The sequence below is a fragment of the Dioscorea cayenensis genome, chromosome 8 (assembly GCF_009730915.1).
Source record: "Dioscorea cayenensis subsp. rotundata cultivar TDr96_F1 chromosome 8, TDr96_F1_v2_PseudoChromosome.rev07_lg8_w22 25.fasta, whole genome shotgun sequence".
In the NCBI taxonomy this organism is placed as follows: domain Eukaryota; kingdom Viridiplantae; phylum Streptophyta; class Magnoliopsida; order Dioscoreales; family Dioscoreaceae; genus Dioscorea; species Dioscorea cayenensis.
In genome coordinates, this window is record NC_052478.1 from 20,177,694 (window position 1) to 20,194,401 (window position 16,708).

Genomic DNA, 16,708 nt, shown 5'->3' on the forward strand with positions numbered 1-16,708 from the left:
ATATCAAGTAGTATTCTTATTTTTTAAATTGAAGTTATCATCAACTTATTTATTTATTATAATTAGAGTTGGCTCTAGATTTTACTTTGGTCTCTAACAATAGGGTTATTATTGTGCTTATCATGTTGTCATTGAAAAAAAGTTACAAATAAAATATTTTGATCCATATCCTACATTTATCTATATATAATTCTTTCCAATAAATATTAAAAACAAATTGTAGCTCAAGTGGTTGGGTTTTTCCTATCCAAGTTCAAGATCATGGGTTCAAATCCCATGACCAACAAGTACTTAAACCGGGTTTGTCCCGGCCTGCCGGGCCCAACCGGGTTTTGACCCGGCGGGTCACGGGTTGGGAAAACCCCAACCCGTAACCGGCCCGTCTACAATACGGGCCGGTTACGGGTCAATGAACCGGCGGGCCGGTTCCGGGCCGGGCCGGTTTTCCGGACGGCCCGTGCCCACCTCTACTTACCCTACAATACAATCAAATTTTAATTTTAATTTTTCTAAAAAAAGGCAAAAGTAGAAAAGAAATATATAAACAACTTATTTAATTACAGGCAGTCAATTGTCTCTTATTATAGCTTACGTGCCATGACACATGTTCTCATTCATCCCTATATAAACCCAAGGCCTCTCCTTCACCTTCATATATCACAAACCCTAAATTCCTAATGGCAACTCAAAAAACCCTAACTCTCCTCCTCCTCACATTAGCAGCACTATCCATCACCTCCAATGCCGGCATTGGCAGCATCGTCGTCTACTGGGGTCAAAACGGCTATGAAGGCTCTCTGGCAGAGGCATGCTCGACAGGAAACTATGACATAGTGGTTCTGGCTTTCCTTTACCAGTTCGGCAACTTCCAGACTCCGGGCCTCAACCTTGCAGGACACTGTGACCCTACCAGCTCTAGTGGTTGTACTAGTATTAGCAACGATATCAAGGCTTGCCAAAGGAAACATATCAAGGTGTTTCTCTCTCTGGGTGGAGCTAGCGGCAGCTACACTCTTGTATCAAATAAAGATGCTCAGGAGGTGGCTGACTACCTTTGGAACAACTTCCTCGGAGGGTCATCGTCTTCCCGGCCTCTCGGAGATGCTGTATTAGACGGTATTGATTTTGATATCGAAAGTGGAACTAATGAACACTGGGAAGAGCTCGCTCAGATGCTCTACGAGTACAGTAAACATGGAAAGAAGGTGAGTGTTAAGCATAATAACTCGAAAGTCATCGATTCTCAACCTTCATAGAGTTGAAGTTATTTATGAGAGGAATGGAATATCAGCTCTCTTCTACTTCTCATTATTATGATTATTATCATAATTATTATTATAGGAGCACGTAGTACCTTAATATTATATAACAACTTACAAGAGAATATTAACTTATAAATACTGTTTTACATTAGATAGAAATAATCATTATTTGATGCATTACCTAGAATACAATTATATGAAATAATCATTATATGACATATTAAAATATTTAACTATCTATTCATCCTTGCTAATAGTCTCTGATCCACCACCGTTGGAGCTTTACAATAATTGCAGAAACAGATATTGGTTGAATGTAGTTAAATAAAATTATATAAATATTACCATAATATAACACAAATAAATAAAATATCAGTAAGACAAATTAAAATTCTACTAGCCCCGCAAGGATGAGTTGACTAAATAAATTATAATATCGGTTTACCTGTGTATATATATATTGAAAAAAAATGAATAAAATGTACTCCTTTTATTTGGATATATGTGCTGAAGAGCTACTGCCAAAGGAAATGGAGAATTGCAATGCCCAGACAGATAGAGAAGGAAAAAAAACAGAATCGTTCGGCTGGAGAGAAGAAGAAAGAAGACACACTTTCTCTTCATTCATTACTTTCTTAAAAGGAAACAACATCACAACCAAAGCACACAAGACACTACTACCTAGACTAACAGTGAATAGAAAATTAAAAGAAAGCATATCCAGCCATCCATATTCCCATACAGAATTGATTTGTTACTGGTGAAGTATGGATGCCATTCTCATTGGTACTTGGATATAATGGATCACAGCGAGGATTAAATCCAACATACTCCCCCTTAATCCTGATGTGGCCCGAGATCGCGAACACCCATCAGGTGCCGCATTGTCGCAAGCTTCCCCGCTGGCAAAGCCTTCGTTAGAGCATCTGCTTTTTGATCCTCAATGCTGACGAACTGAACCACAATCTGTCCTCCTTCGATGCACTCACGAATGAAATGTAATTTTGTGTCAATATGCTTACTGCGTCCATGGAAGACAGGGTTCTTCATTAATGCAATAGCTGACTTGTTGTCAACAAATAGCTTCACCACTCCTAGTTCTCCTCCAGTCAATTCTCCCACCAAACTTCTAAGCCATAGTGCATGGCATGCCGCTACTGTTGCCGCCATGAATTCAGCCTCGTACAATGAAAGAGCAACTGTCTTCAATTTCTGTGAATTCCAGGACACAAGACATTCATTAATGTAGAAAGCCATTCCTCCCGTGCTCTTTTTGTCATCCATATCTCCCACAAAGTCACTGTCAGTAAACCCAGTGATCACCTCTGCTTCTCCTCCTCTGGCATACACCAGCCCATAATGTATGGTACCAGATAAGTACCGAAGAATTTTCTTCACAGCATTGTGTTGCATCATAGTTGGTCTTTCCATGAACTTGCTGGCTACTCCAACAGCAAAAGAAAGTTCAGGGCGAGTATGCACCAAATACCTGAGACAACCAATGATTCGCCTATACTCAGTGGCATCCACTGGCTGACCATCAGGATCCTTGTTCAACTGTGCTCTCGGTTCCATGGGAAATTTAGTAGGATTACAGTCCAACATTCCAAACTGTGTCAAGACTTTCACGGCATATGCAGCCTGCTTAATTTTGATGCAATTCTCTTGCTGAGAGACTTCAAAACCAAGATAAAATGACAATAACCCCATATCACTCATCTCAAATTCAATAGTCATCTGATGTTTGTAAATCTCAATCTCCTTTGGATCTCCTCCTGTGACGATGATATCATCGACATACACCGCTATTATAACTGCAGCTTGTCCATCTCCTCTTTTGTATACGGCCTGCTCCTGTGCACACCTTCTGAACCCGAGATTCTTTAAACTCCTATCCAGTTTAATGTTCCATGCCCGTGGCGCTTGTCGGAGCCCATAGAGAGCCTTGCTTAATTTTAGCACGAGGTGCTCCTTGTCCTTCTCTATAAAGCCCTCTGGCTGAGTCACATACACCTCCTCTTCAAGCTCCCAATTTAAAAATGCCGATTTGACGTCTAAGTGATGAACCTGCCACCCACGATTTGCAGCAATGGCAAGAAACACACGCACAGTGTCTAACCTAGCCACTGGTGCAAATACATCTTCGAAATCTATTCCCTGCCGTTGCACGTACCCTTTCGCCACTAGCCTGGCTTTGTGCTTGATCACTTCCCCATCTGAGTTCTTCTTCAGCTTGTACACCCATTTCAAACCAATGGGTTTGTGTCCTGCAGGTAACATTGTCAGTGTCCATGTTCCATTCTTCTCAATGGACTCAATCTCCTTTGCCATGGCTTCTTCCTAAGCCGGCTGGCCTACTGCATCACGATAGCAGGATGGCTCCTCTCCCTCTGCAAGCATGGCCATATCAACACATTCATCAAGTTCCACACGGCGTGCATCACTCATGATGTCCTCAATATGCCTATAACGAACAGCACCATCCTTTGAGCTGCTAGCGCTTGCTATCGGGGTTGGAGAAAAACTCAGTGCAGGCGTCGACGATGGTATAACCTGTATTGGAGTAGCTGCTTCTGCCATCCTCGATCTCACCATATTCACAGGTTCTGTTGGTGTTCTGTCCCCAGTTAGTGGTGATAGTTCGCGTGTCGGTTCAACCACTGGTCTACTGACAAATGACACTAAGCTGCTTCCCGTCGAAGTGTCGAGGATCTCTTCCTCTATAATGATCTCAGTTGCTTCTGTAGCTTCCCCGCCTGCATTCCACTTCCACACTAAATTTTCTTCAAATTTAACATCTCGACTTACAATGAGTTTGCCACTCCGTGGATCATAGAGTCGTGCGCCTTACTATTCTCCTCGGCGCCAAGATACACCATGGGTTGGTTCCGATCATCAAGCTTTTTCAAATGTGTCTGCACCTTGACATGTGCAGTACAACTGAACACCCGGAGATGTCCGAGATGTGGCTTCCTGCCGTTCCAAGCTTCAAATGGAGTTCGATTACCCATTGCTTTTGTTGGTAGTCGGTTTAGCAGATACACTGCATGCCGCACCGCCTCTCCCCAGAATTTCCCAGGGACATTCATGCTTTTAAGTAATGACCTTGCCATTGCCATTACTGTTATGTTTCTCCGCTCCACCACACCATTCTGCTGTGGTGTGTAGGGAGCGGTGAGATGGTGCAAAATCCCAGCCTCATCACAGATACGGACGAACCCGGCGGATAGAAACTCGCCACCGCGATCTGTCCTCACAGTCTTGATTCGATGTCCACTCAAGTTCTCTACATGTAACTTGAATTTTCTAAATACAAAGTAGGACTGATCCTTTGACATGATCACAAAATCCCACATCCAGCGTGTGCAATCATCAACAATTAACATGAAATACCTGTTACCGGCGAGTTAAGGGAGAGATCGGACCACATAAGTCGATGTGGAGGAGTTCGAGCACCACCTGTGCTCGAAAGCTTGCCACCGCCGGGAACAAGTCTCTTGCTTGTTTCGCCACCAAACATCCCTGGCATAATTGATTTTGTTGTGTAATTGTTGGCACTCCTGCTGCCATCCCCTTGTCAATCAACTACTTTAAAGAGTGAAAATTGACATGGCCAAGTCGGGCATGCCAGAGCCATGCTGGATCGTCGATGTTCATCAGCATACAGACCGGCCTCGCTTGCTCCATCTTGATGCAATATAGACGGTTCGGGGAACGCTTCACCTTCATGATCAGCCGAAGATGAAGTTTGTCATACACCTCAAGTTCGTCTTCATTCATCACCACCCTGTAGCCTATCTCGGTGAGTTGGCCAAGACTCACCAGATTGCTGCGAAGCCTTGGTATATAGTATACCTCCTGGAGAAGCCACTGTTCTCCATTCTTGCAGATAAACATAATGGACCCCTTTCCCATGATTTCAACCGTGGATCTGTCTCCAAATGCTACCTTCCCGGTGACACTTTCGTCTAGTTCATGGAACTTTTCTTTGTCTCCGGTCATGTGACTGTTGGCCCCGTTGTCAAGGTACCAGAAATTACTAGTGCCCTCGTCTTCTTCGACCAGGTGTAGCTCCGGGAACACCTTCTCTTCGTTGAGGAAAGTAATGTCTCGCCGTTCCTCCCGCGTCGGCACAGTCAATGTTAGTTCATCTGATACTGTGAGTAAGAGAGCCGGTGCTGTGTCGTCACCCCGCGTGAGATGTACCACTTCAAACTTCTTGGGTACCTTGCACTGGTTGGCGTAGTGCCCCAACTTGTTGCAGTTGAAACACTGAATGTAGCTCTTGTCACGTCCCCTGCCGCTAGAGCCACTAAAGCCATCCTTTCCTGGCACACTCTCGCGGCTACCGCGTCCTCTGCCTTTACCACGCCCACGGTTACCCCGACTGTCTCAGGTGACTTCCCTCTTCCCAAGGAATCACCTGACTGCATCTTCTGCCGCGCCTCCCATTCCGCTCGAGTGAGAAGAAGTTGACCATCGCTGATGGTGCCCCCAGATACCCATCTTGTACGTTCCTCGTAGGCCTTCAGCCGACCCACTGCCTCTTCAAAGAGCAGCTTCTTCAGATCATAAAACTACTCGATGCCAGCAATTCTTTGTGGAGTTGCCGGCGTCACCAGCTGCCGCCGGAAGTGGGTACTTGCCACCCAACAAGCTTGTCTTTGACGTGCTCCCTAACATCAAGAAATTGGACAAATACGGGGGTGTAATGCTTTGGAGTCGTTATTATGATCTTGTGAGCCAGTATAGCTCTCAAATTAGGCATGTTATTTTAGACTTGTTAGAAGGGAATAGCTCAGCTACCATCACGGCTAGTGCTTGATCAGTGTTGTAAGGCCTTCACCATTGTAATGGTAAAGGGAGTAATAATATAATAAAGAGCAAGAGTACTTGTTCTACTAGTTTTATTCAAATAGTTTTTTTTTTTTGGAATCAGTGAGTGGAGGTTGGTTTATATATTATTTTGAACAATGCCGACAAGGATCACACACATTGTTAGGGATAAAACGAACAATAATATATAAGAAATAAAATAAAAAGACACTTCTCACACACTCAATGCAACATTGCTACCCAAAACTAGTGTTGGTACACATCATCTATGGTACCCATGATGATTTATATAAAGTCTTATACCATTAAATCCTATAATATTATACACTAACTAATCTATTCAAACTCATAGTTGATAACTATGATTTACAATTATAATCTTAGGATATTTGTAGTTTGATTATAAATAGATTCGGGTCACAAACTCTAACACGCATGCGTCCATTCATCTTATGATAATTAATAAAACACAGTCAATGTGACTGTATCAATTTACCTTAGTATGCACACCACTAAATGAGGTAAGCTCTTGCTAAGAAGTGAAGCAGAGAAATCTCATCTTTACTCCCATTTAGTTATGAAAAGACAAATATAAAAAGTTGCATCCTCTTCTACTACTAAGAATGATATTAAAAAAATGTAGATCTGAATCACAGGAAGAGGGTTGAAGATGATGAACAGTAGTTGCCGATCTTTCACGAAGTTTCAGGAAAAACAAAGAGTTAATACTCAGTCACACACACACATTCATTTCACCACTCATTCAGTTAATATGATTACATATAGATACAATCTAATCCAACTCATTATATTAACAAAGACATCACTTGACTCAACATAAAGACTCTGACTAACCGGTTCAATTATGCCTCGAACTTAAACCTAAGTTGAGATGATGAAATCTTAGTCCTTTATCACAAACTTTGAATTTCTCTCTGAAAAACCTCCAAGCAGAATGAACTTCAGTTACACAGCAGATCTTCAAAAACAGAATGAACTTCAATCACTCCAACATGCTCCTCCTTGATTGAAGATTGTAAACACCAAGCAAAGACTTGAATTTGTACTGTTTCTTTGCATCCAAGCATTTTGTAAAAATATCTACAATTTGCTCTTCAGTGTTGCAGTAATCTAATTGAATAATTCCATCATTCACCAATTCTCTAATGAAGTGAAATTTCACACCAATGTGTTTAGTCCTGTTGTGAAGAACATGATTTTTTGCAATTGCCAGGCAAGACTTATTGTGACACTTAATTGGAATTGGATCTTCAAGATGAACACCATAATTAGCCAAAATTCTTTTAATCCACACTCCCTGACAACAAGCAGAACTCAATGATATATATATTCTGCTTCTGTTGATGACAGTGCAACAACCTCTTGCTTTTTTGACATACATGAGACTACACCAGATCCGATATTAAAAACTCCTCTAATAGTACATTTTTTGTCAATGGTGCTACCTCCCTAATCACTATCTAACCATCGTTGTATAATCCAATCATTGTTCCTTCCGTAAAAAATTCCAAAATCTATAGATCCAGCTAAGTATATGAGAAGATGTTTAGCAGCTCTAAGATGAATTTTTGTTGGCCTGTGCATGAACCTTGATAAGAAACTGACAAGAAAAGCTATATCTGGTCTTGAATGAGTGATGTAGATCAGTTTCCCAGTTAGTTGCCTATACGCTGTTCCATCTATTTCTTCTCCTTCATCATATGCCTGCATTTTGAGACTTGGGCTTAGTGGTATTGATACTGATTTGCAATTGAGCATGTTGTAGCTCTTCAATAGGTTTCCTACATACTTTTTCTGTGACACATGAATCCCAAGTGCATCTTGTTTAATTTCTAGGCCTAAAAAATATGACATTATTCCCAAGTCATTCATCTCAAAGGCCTTTTTCATATCTGATTTGAAATCATCCACCAATGATGGAGATGAGCTCATACATATTAATGTTGGGTAATATCGCAAAAATCAAATAACATTAAAAGGGCATGCGAAAGCAATAATATATTTGCGATATATATTCTAATTATTTTTAATGAGCACCGTAATTTAATTAAAAGGTATAGAAAATTACCTCTTGATGATTTTCTTTCTTTTGATGCGCCGAACTTATCTCTCGGATTGTCGTAGATCTCCTAGCGCCGAATGAAAGTTCCACGTCTCTAGATCACACGCCGGAATTAAGAGACAATATCCTCTTCTTCTCCAAATAGCGGCTAGGGTTAGAGAGGAAGAGAGAGCTAGGGGATTTTCTCACTAGAGAATTAGTTGAGATTATTCTATAGTTGGAGAGGAGTCATATTTATAGAAACTTCATAAAACATGATAAACATTATTCAATTATGAGTTCTATTTGAAATATGAACCTTCATAACATGATAAACATCATTCAATTATGAAGTCCTATTCAAAATATGAACCTTCATAATATGATAAACATTACCATATAAGTTCTATTAGAAATATGAGTTATAATCTAACTAAAACCACTTTTATCTTTGAGTCCTCATAATTTTGATTATCTATTCGACTCCATCGAATTTAAATCAAAATTTAAACTTAAGACAAAAACCCTAGATCAATTTACAATTTCACTCATCCCATGAAGTAAAATTATAAATTGAAAATTTTACCAATGTACTCAAAACGAGACTGATTCTTTATCCCTTTAAGCGTGACTCCCTAGGTTCGTTTCGATTGGCAATGGGAGGATACCAAAGGACTTGGGTAACACCTAGTCAGCCCCGTGGCCCCACGTCGTAGCCCAATTGAACACGAATGAGTAGATCATTACGAACCTTTCCGATTATGATTACCATATGTGTATAAACCTTTCGTTCTTGTATCCCAATCGAGTGAGAGCCATGGTTATTGTCAAACTCACTGAACTCGATCATATGCAAATAACTATAGTGGGGTGAGATTCCAAACTACCCTTCGTGTCCCACACAATTAGTTTGACTGCCTTGGCCAAGGTCTTCTAATCTCACATACTTATAGTCGCATAGGATACTAACTCGTTTACTTCCGAGAGAACGAATTCCTTCTTGGTGATCACTCACAACTGCTACCTGCCCGACATAGTCGCACTTCGAGGTCGGCCCTACCAAAAGATGAACTGAGCCTAACAACTCTAGTAATAGACTAGACGTCACAAGTACATTGTGATCATGATACCTCAGGTCTAAAGTCCACTTATATGATCATAACCAACAATCCCAATCATTGACTGTCACAGAGTAAAACCCATATGATTGGATTGTTGCGAGTCATGTTCGAATACACCAATTCCCAATGATGTATTTATGACATATGCTTCCACTATTCCATAGTGTTCAACTAGCACTCTTTGTCAAAGTATATGTCATACAAATCCTTACGAACCTTTAACACCTAATTAAAGATTCTCTAATTTGTGAACTATTTAAGTGTATAAGTACCAAACTCTTCTAGTGCTCTTCTCTTTATCCCACAAAGAGTAGAAGATTTAACTTAATACACATGGACTATGATATTCAAAACTAATTATAATGCCATTACAAGATTTATATGAACATCAAAATAAATGCCTACTAAATAAGAATGTATAATACAAATGAAATGCCCTAATACAACTATCCTCGTTGGCATTCGAGGGCATAATCCTAAAATTAAATCATGAACATATACACACACCAAGAAAATTCCTCCTTGATCTCTAATCTTTGTGTATAATGTGTGCTTATTAGCACTTATTTGAAAACCTTGCTGCTGAAAATGTGCATCAAGCTTACCATACCAGCCCCTTGGAGCCTGTTTGAGGCCATATAAAGCCTTGTGTAATTTGTAAACCATGTTTTCTTTTCCCTTAATTTCAAAACCTCTGGGTTGCTCAACATAGATTTCTTCATTAATCTCCCTATTCAAGAAGGCTGATTTAACATCTAATTGATACACTAACTAGTCTTTATGAGTTACCAAGGATAATAGAATTCTAATGGTATCCATCCTTGCTACAGGAGAAAATATCTCTTCATAGTCCACACCATATTCTTGAGTGTACCCCTTAGCCACAAGTCTTGCTTTGTATTTGTCAATTTCCCCATTAGCTTTATATTTGGTTTTGAAGATCTATTTAACACCAATTGATTTCTTTCCTTGAGGCAGTACAGTTAACTCCCATGTATTATTCTTCTCTATGGCTGATAATTCAGTGTGCATGCATTCCTCCACTCAGGACTTTTCTGTTCTTCTTTAAAAGTTACTGGATCAGACATCGTCAAAGCAAATGAGCAGCTTTCATATATTTCTCTAATGTTCTGACTCTAACAGGAGTTGAATCTTTAGTTTGAGCACCATCTTGTGAACTTTGAAGATCAGAATTATTGCTGTCTGTAGAGCTAGTTTCCATCAAAGTGTGACTAGTTTGAGTATTAACACTTGATCTGCTATTAGGAGCTGAATTAGTGGAAAAAATTCCTGGTAGAAATATTTTTTGTATCACTGAATTTTTAGATTTCCATTCCCAACATTTTAGTTCATCAAAGCTGACATCCCTACTTACAACAACTTTCCCAGTAAGGGGATCAAATAGCTTTTAGGCCTTAGATTCAAGACAATACCTGATAAAAATATATTTATAAGCTCTAACATCAATTTTTTGCAGGCTTTGTGTAAGAATTTTTGCGTATGCAACACTACCAAAAGTTTTTAAGTGAGATACCTTTGGTTTCATTTCAAACCAAGCTTCATATGGTGTTCTATCAAGAATAGCTCTGGTTGGTGATAAATTTGACAAGTGGACAACAGTGGATACTGCTTCAGCCCAAAAATTAATTGGTAAGTGCTTGCTGTTAAGTATGCTTCTAGCTTTTTCTACAAGAGTCATATTTTTTCTCACAGCCACACCATTTTGTTGAGGAGAATAAGGAGCAATAAATTCATACTTGATTCCTAGCGTTTCACAAAGAACTTGGAATTGATTAGACATAAATTCACCACATCGATCTGTTCTCAGAATCTTCAATTTGCAATTAGATTGTCTTTCAATAAAAAACAGAAATTTTTGGAAACAAGAGAACACTTCATATTTGTTTTTAATAAAGTAGACCCAACTCATTCTGCTGTAATCATCAATAAATAGTAAGAAATATCTGCTTCCTCCAAGAGAATCAACCTGCATTAGCCCACAAATATTTGAGTGAACAAGTTGTAATTTTTCTTTGGCTCTCCATGATCTCCCAGATGGAAATGGTTGTCAAGCCAATTTGCCATAGATACAAGCTTCACAACTGTTGAATTTTTTCACTCTAGGCAATCCTATCACCATCTGTTTTTGATTGAGAGCTTGAAGTCCTTGAAAACTGAGATGCCCAAATCTATTGTGCCAGACTATTGACTCTTCCTCACTTGATATTGTTGTATTAGCTTGCCCACATTTTGAAAATTCAACAGGAAATAAATTATTTCTGTTTTGGTGTACAACCATTAGTTAAGTACCATTCTTGGTATTCATTATTTTGCAATTTCCATTTTCAAATACAACTTGATACCCATTTGCCACCAATTGACCCACACTTAGCAAGTTATGTGCTAAGTTGGGAACAAAGTGCACATTGTGTATCAACTTTGTTGCACCATCATGAGTAGTCACTACAATTGTACCATTTCCTTCCACTTTCACTTCTTTATTAGTCACCCAATCTTACCACATGTTTTTTAGTCTCATCTAGATTATAAAATTGTTCTTTTCTTCCTGTCATATGACTTGAACATCCACAGTCCAAAAACCAGATTGAACTTTCAGGAGTCTCTTTAGTACTATGCACCATAAATAAACTGCCCAACTTTTCACCTGTGTTCTTATCAACATTAGAACTTGAACCTTCCTCTAGATTTCTTTTTTTGAACCAGCAATTAGATTGAGCATGACCAAATCTCCTGCAATGATAGCATTGTTCATTTCTTAAGCTTCTTCTTGTTGATCTCTGATCAGAAAATTGACTACCTTGATCAAAGGTTTGACTGAATTGATCAGCTGAACTAGCACCTTGATTGTCTTTGTAGGAAGTATTTCCAAAAGTTCCACCAAAGGATTTGCTGCCAATAAACTTGCCTCTGCCTCTGCCTCTACTGTTATTTCTCCCCCTTCTCTCATAGTTCCTCCTCTACCTCTGCCATATGTATCTTCCAAATTTTCAACATCTCTTAAATTTCCTTTTGCATAGAAAGTTTTTTCTTCAGGCTTCTCATTGGATCTTAATACTTTGGGCCATGGGCGTGTAAGGACCCACTCAATTCTTCCAAAGAGAGTTTTACAATATCCATTTCTTCTTCAATAGCAGTGACCACAAAGTCATATTTTGGAGTTATACTTCTCAGAATCTTGGACACAACTTCTACATCTGAAAGATCATAGTCCAAAACCTTTGATCTGATTCACTATACTTACAACTCTTGTCAAGTATTGTTGAACATTTTCAGATTCCTCCATTTGTAATACTTCAAATCTTTGTCTAAGGGTTTGCCTTTGAACCGACACCACTTTTGAAGAGCCTTGATATACCTTATGTATGTGTTACCATGCTTCCTTTGCTGTGGAAAGGTTTGCAATTATGTCGAAGATGGATTCTTCCACTACTTGTTGGATCGAGTACATAGCTTTTGCATCTGCTTGTTGACTTTCTAGTTATTGAGCCTCTGATCCATCAATGGTCACTCCTTTTTCTACAACTTTCCAAAAATTTTGTGATCTGAACAAAGTCTTCATTTTCACAACCCATCTTTCATAATATTCACCTTTGAACATGGGTAAGGAAAGAAGAGAAAGATCTAAAGATGATGTAGAAGACATCACAGCTTTTGAGACTTTTGAACCATAGCTCTGATACCACATTTAGATCTGAATCATGAATAGTAGTTGAAGATCTTTCAAGAAGCTTTAGGAAAAATAGAGAGTTAATACTCAGTCACACACACACACACACACACACACACACACACACACATATTCATTTCACCACTCATTCAGATAATATGATTACATATAGATATAATCTAACCCAACTCATTATATTAACATAGACATCACTTGACTCAACATAAAGACTCTAACTAACCGGTTCAATTATGCCTTGAACTTAAACCGAAGTTGAGATGATGAAATCATAGCTCTTTATCACAAACTTTGAGTTTCTCTCTGAAAAACATCCAAGCTCAAAAGCTGGATTATTCCTCATCCAAGCTCAATCAATTGTTCATTATTTTATATCATTTTGTACACTCATGAAGCATGTATTAGAGTTATTTTGTGGAATTCGATGTTAAACATAGGGGCGTTTGGTTCAGTGTAACTGTAAAAACAGTGAATTTCTAGTTACAATGTAACTGAAAATCCATGGATTTTATAATACAGTGCAGTCAAATTAATGCAGCGGTATACTCGAGACCGTTGATTCGTGCATGAATACCCGGTAACAAGTTGTCCAAATCCTGTTGATCAAAGATAACTAGGAATTGGAAAGAGTAAAATCTTATTACTCAAGAAAATGATTATTACAAAATTGATTTTAATCAAGAATTCCATGGGAGACTACAAGCAGAAGATTTCCAAGGGGGAGCTACTATTGACCGTTCCACGGGAACTAGCATGAACAGGGGAAACAATAGCACCATTAAATGTTTCAGTTGTGGAGAAAAGGGGCATCGCCAAGTAGAATGTAGGAAGAAAGACAAAAGAGTTATGTATGTCTTGTATGTTTTTTTTTTCTCTTATCTAATCTTAAATTTGGCAATTTGAGATTCATTTGTGTTGAGATTATTTGTATGGTTGTTGTTAATTAGATAATGTTTGCATATAGTTAAATTTTGCAAAGTTTCATTATATGGGATTGTCTGTATGGTTGTTAGGATTATTTTTATGGTTGTCTATGTAGCTTTGGGATTTATAGAGCTATAGTGCTAACAAATCTAGTTGTATATTCTCTATTCCTTAAGGTTTTAAATCTCAGAAGGCAATTCAGAATACTTTACTATAGTGATCCACTGCACAATAGGTGATGTGCAAAGATGGGCTGACCATAAACTAGTTGGGTTTGTTGACTACTGCTTCCCTGAAACGATGTCTCTGTTAAAGCTTATAAGCATCGAAAAGGAGTTATTTTATTATTAGGAATTGTTTTCATGCCATTTTACACAGGGAGAATCCTTAGTTTTTAACTGTTTGTATCACAATAGGCATGGTCCAACCATTATGCACATGATGTGATGCATATGCAGAGAGCTGTATTTTCTAAAATATTTGAGTGAGTCTGTCACGGGCTTACCACGGCCATGGCCCCGGCTGTGGTGACCCGTAACTTCCGTTCTTCAGATCATGCTAATTTCTCTAGATTTTTCAGAGGACTAGCATGGCCTTACAACGCCCATGGTGAGACCGTTGTGTGCATAATGAGCTCTAAAATGGTCATTGCCAACACTTAAAAATTTTTGAGCACTAACTAAGTTGACAACGGCCCCATAACAGGCCCGTAATGGCCATGGTACCTCAAGGAACTAAATCGATGAACAACGACCATTTTCGGGCCTTTGTTAAGGCCGTTACGAGGTGATATAGGGTTGCCGCTGGCTAACCCTTGGCCTTTCTCACTTAGATTATATTTTACTCTCTTTCACTTTAATAGAGAACCCTCCCTAACAATTGTTTATTGATTCCAAGAAGCTTTGAAACTATTTCCTCACGATTTAGCAACATAACTCTTTTATTTTCATAGCAAAACAATCCTTTCATAGCAAAACAATCCTCTCTTCTCGGTCGATTTTGTAAGAAATATTTAACACCTTTTAAATCATGATTTTATGATAATAAATGCCATGAAATAATTTGGGGTTGCTTAGTGAATGTTTTTATATGAATTTCAATGAAAATAAACCATTGTATGAAAATTTTTCACCATAGTCGAGCTTCACAAAGGCCGTTCCATGATGAACAACGGCCATTGTAATGACTGTTGTGTTCAAATTATGAGCTAGTTACAGAGGAGCCACAATTGGTGTTATGCACCCGTTGTGGACCGTTATAGAATTTTCCCTCTCATCTTACTTTGGCAACGTCTGGCAACAGGGTCTGCCCATTGTCAGCTGGACATTGCCTTATTTTAGTACACAACGTACTCACCATGGGCATTGTGCTCCCGTGGTAGCCCTAGAGAAGTGCACAACAATGCCGCTAAATCACACAACGAACCATTTTGTGTTTGTTGTATACATCCAGAGGGTTACCACGGTCATGGTTACGAGTGTATTAAGACCATTATGGTCACATAACAGCCATGATATACCCATTGTGCACTTGCTATTCATTCATGCATTGCATTTTCCATATTCTATTGGTTGATTTTCTGTATTCTTTCTGAATTTCAGGTTATGGATCAGAAGAGAATTGCTAGTCACCCACAGGCAGAGGCCCATAAAAAGAAGAAGACTAGGGAGTCTTCTCAGCTAGCGATTCTGTGGTTTGGGGATCCTAAGCACAGGGCCCACTATAGGAGGCTCATGGATCAAAGATTTGTTGAGGACCAGGTCATTGACTGACTGACATTATAGAGGATAGGTATTACTAATAAGGTACAAGTCCTAATTTTTGTACAGTGTTAGGAACAGTTCTTCGGCATTCGAGAGCCGACATACTAGAAGCTGACATTAGAGGTGATGAGCTCGTTCATGATGGACAAGATGGTTATCTGTCTTAGCCACCATGAGACCATCAGCTTTCAGATGTTCTAGGTGGAGTACCTAATATCGTACATGGATTTTTCAGTGGCGATGGGGATCGTCGATGTTGAGTACACAATCATACTCCCAACTCCACGTCGACCTGTCGATCCACCTGAGTGCTGATTAGGTCTTGACCTACACCCTTTGAGGCATATGCCCTTGGACGTGCAGCATTCAGGTATCACTATACTGTCATATCTAGGACTCTAACTGGAGAAGAGACAACACGGTAGTAGTGAACCTCCTTGACTTGTACTTCTTATGGAGCATGGTGGCTCGGGAGCCAATTCACATCGGCCATGCCCTTGCCTGTCAGCTACGTCACTAGGCACAGGGCCCCTGACTGGTGACCATCTTTTTGGATCCTTATATTACCAAGCTTGTATGGAGCTTGGGCCTGATTGACCGATGTGTAGACATGTGGTGAGTTAGAGCCTGGGCATGGGCCTAATTGACCGATGTATAACACCTCTCATCATCCGGGCTATGCGCATGATAGAGCGACAGGACACTCCACGGGGTGCCGTTTTGGGTGGTCCATGGGTCCAACTCCAAGTCTTCATATGATGAGGGATCTCTCCCGGAGACCACTGCTACCGCTGACTTTCCCCTGATAACCTCTCTAGTTATTGTTGTTGCTCCTTCTCCGTCGATTGTGACATAGGAGCATCTAACCATCTCGAGGAGGGTCAGGTGAGGATCTAGTTTATGTAATTCATTGCATGTTTCTTGAATGCTATTCATTGCATAAGAACTCAATTCCAGGGGAATTGTATGCCTAGGTCCCTAGATTATTGCTTGTGAATCTTAATTGCTAAATTCAATAAATCGTTCTAGTTTAT

At 39.5% G+C, this 16,708-nt stretch overlaps 1 protein-coding gene across 1 annotated transcript; it reads left to right on the forward strand.

Moving 5' to 3' along the window:
- Nucleotides 1-651: 651 nt before the first annotated feature.
- LOC120267362 lies at nucleotides 652-6,174 on the forward strand. Its single transcript, XM_039275007.1, has 6 exons — nucleotides 652-1,205; nucleotides 2,299-2,476; nucleotides 3,740-4,075; nucleotides 4,198-4,422; nucleotides 5,527-5,723; nucleotides 5,854-6,174. Exons 1-6 carry the CDS (start codon nucleotides 678-680, stop codon nucleotides 6,085-6,087), a joined length of 1,698 nt encoding a protein of 565 aa, XP_039130941.1. The 5' UTR covers nucleotides 652-677; the 3' UTR covers nucleotides 6,088-6,174.
- The last annotated feature ends 10,534 nt before the right edge of the window (nucleotides 6,175-16,708 follow it).

Excerpts from the sequence above, each read along its gene's own strand:
- LOC120267362 (XM_039275007.1), top strand. The coding sequence starts at position 678 with ATGGCAACTCAAAAAACCCTAACTCTCCTCCTCCTCACATTAGCAGCA. Across the intron at positions 4,076-4,197 it reads AACATCTCGACTTACAATGA|TACAACTGAACACCCGGAGA; the intron begins GTTTGCCACTCC and ends TGACATGTGCAG. Across the intron at positions 4,423-5,526 it reads CACCACACCATTCTGCTGTG|TTGAAACACTGAATGTAGCT; the intron begins GTGTGTAGGGAG and ends AACTTGTTGCAG.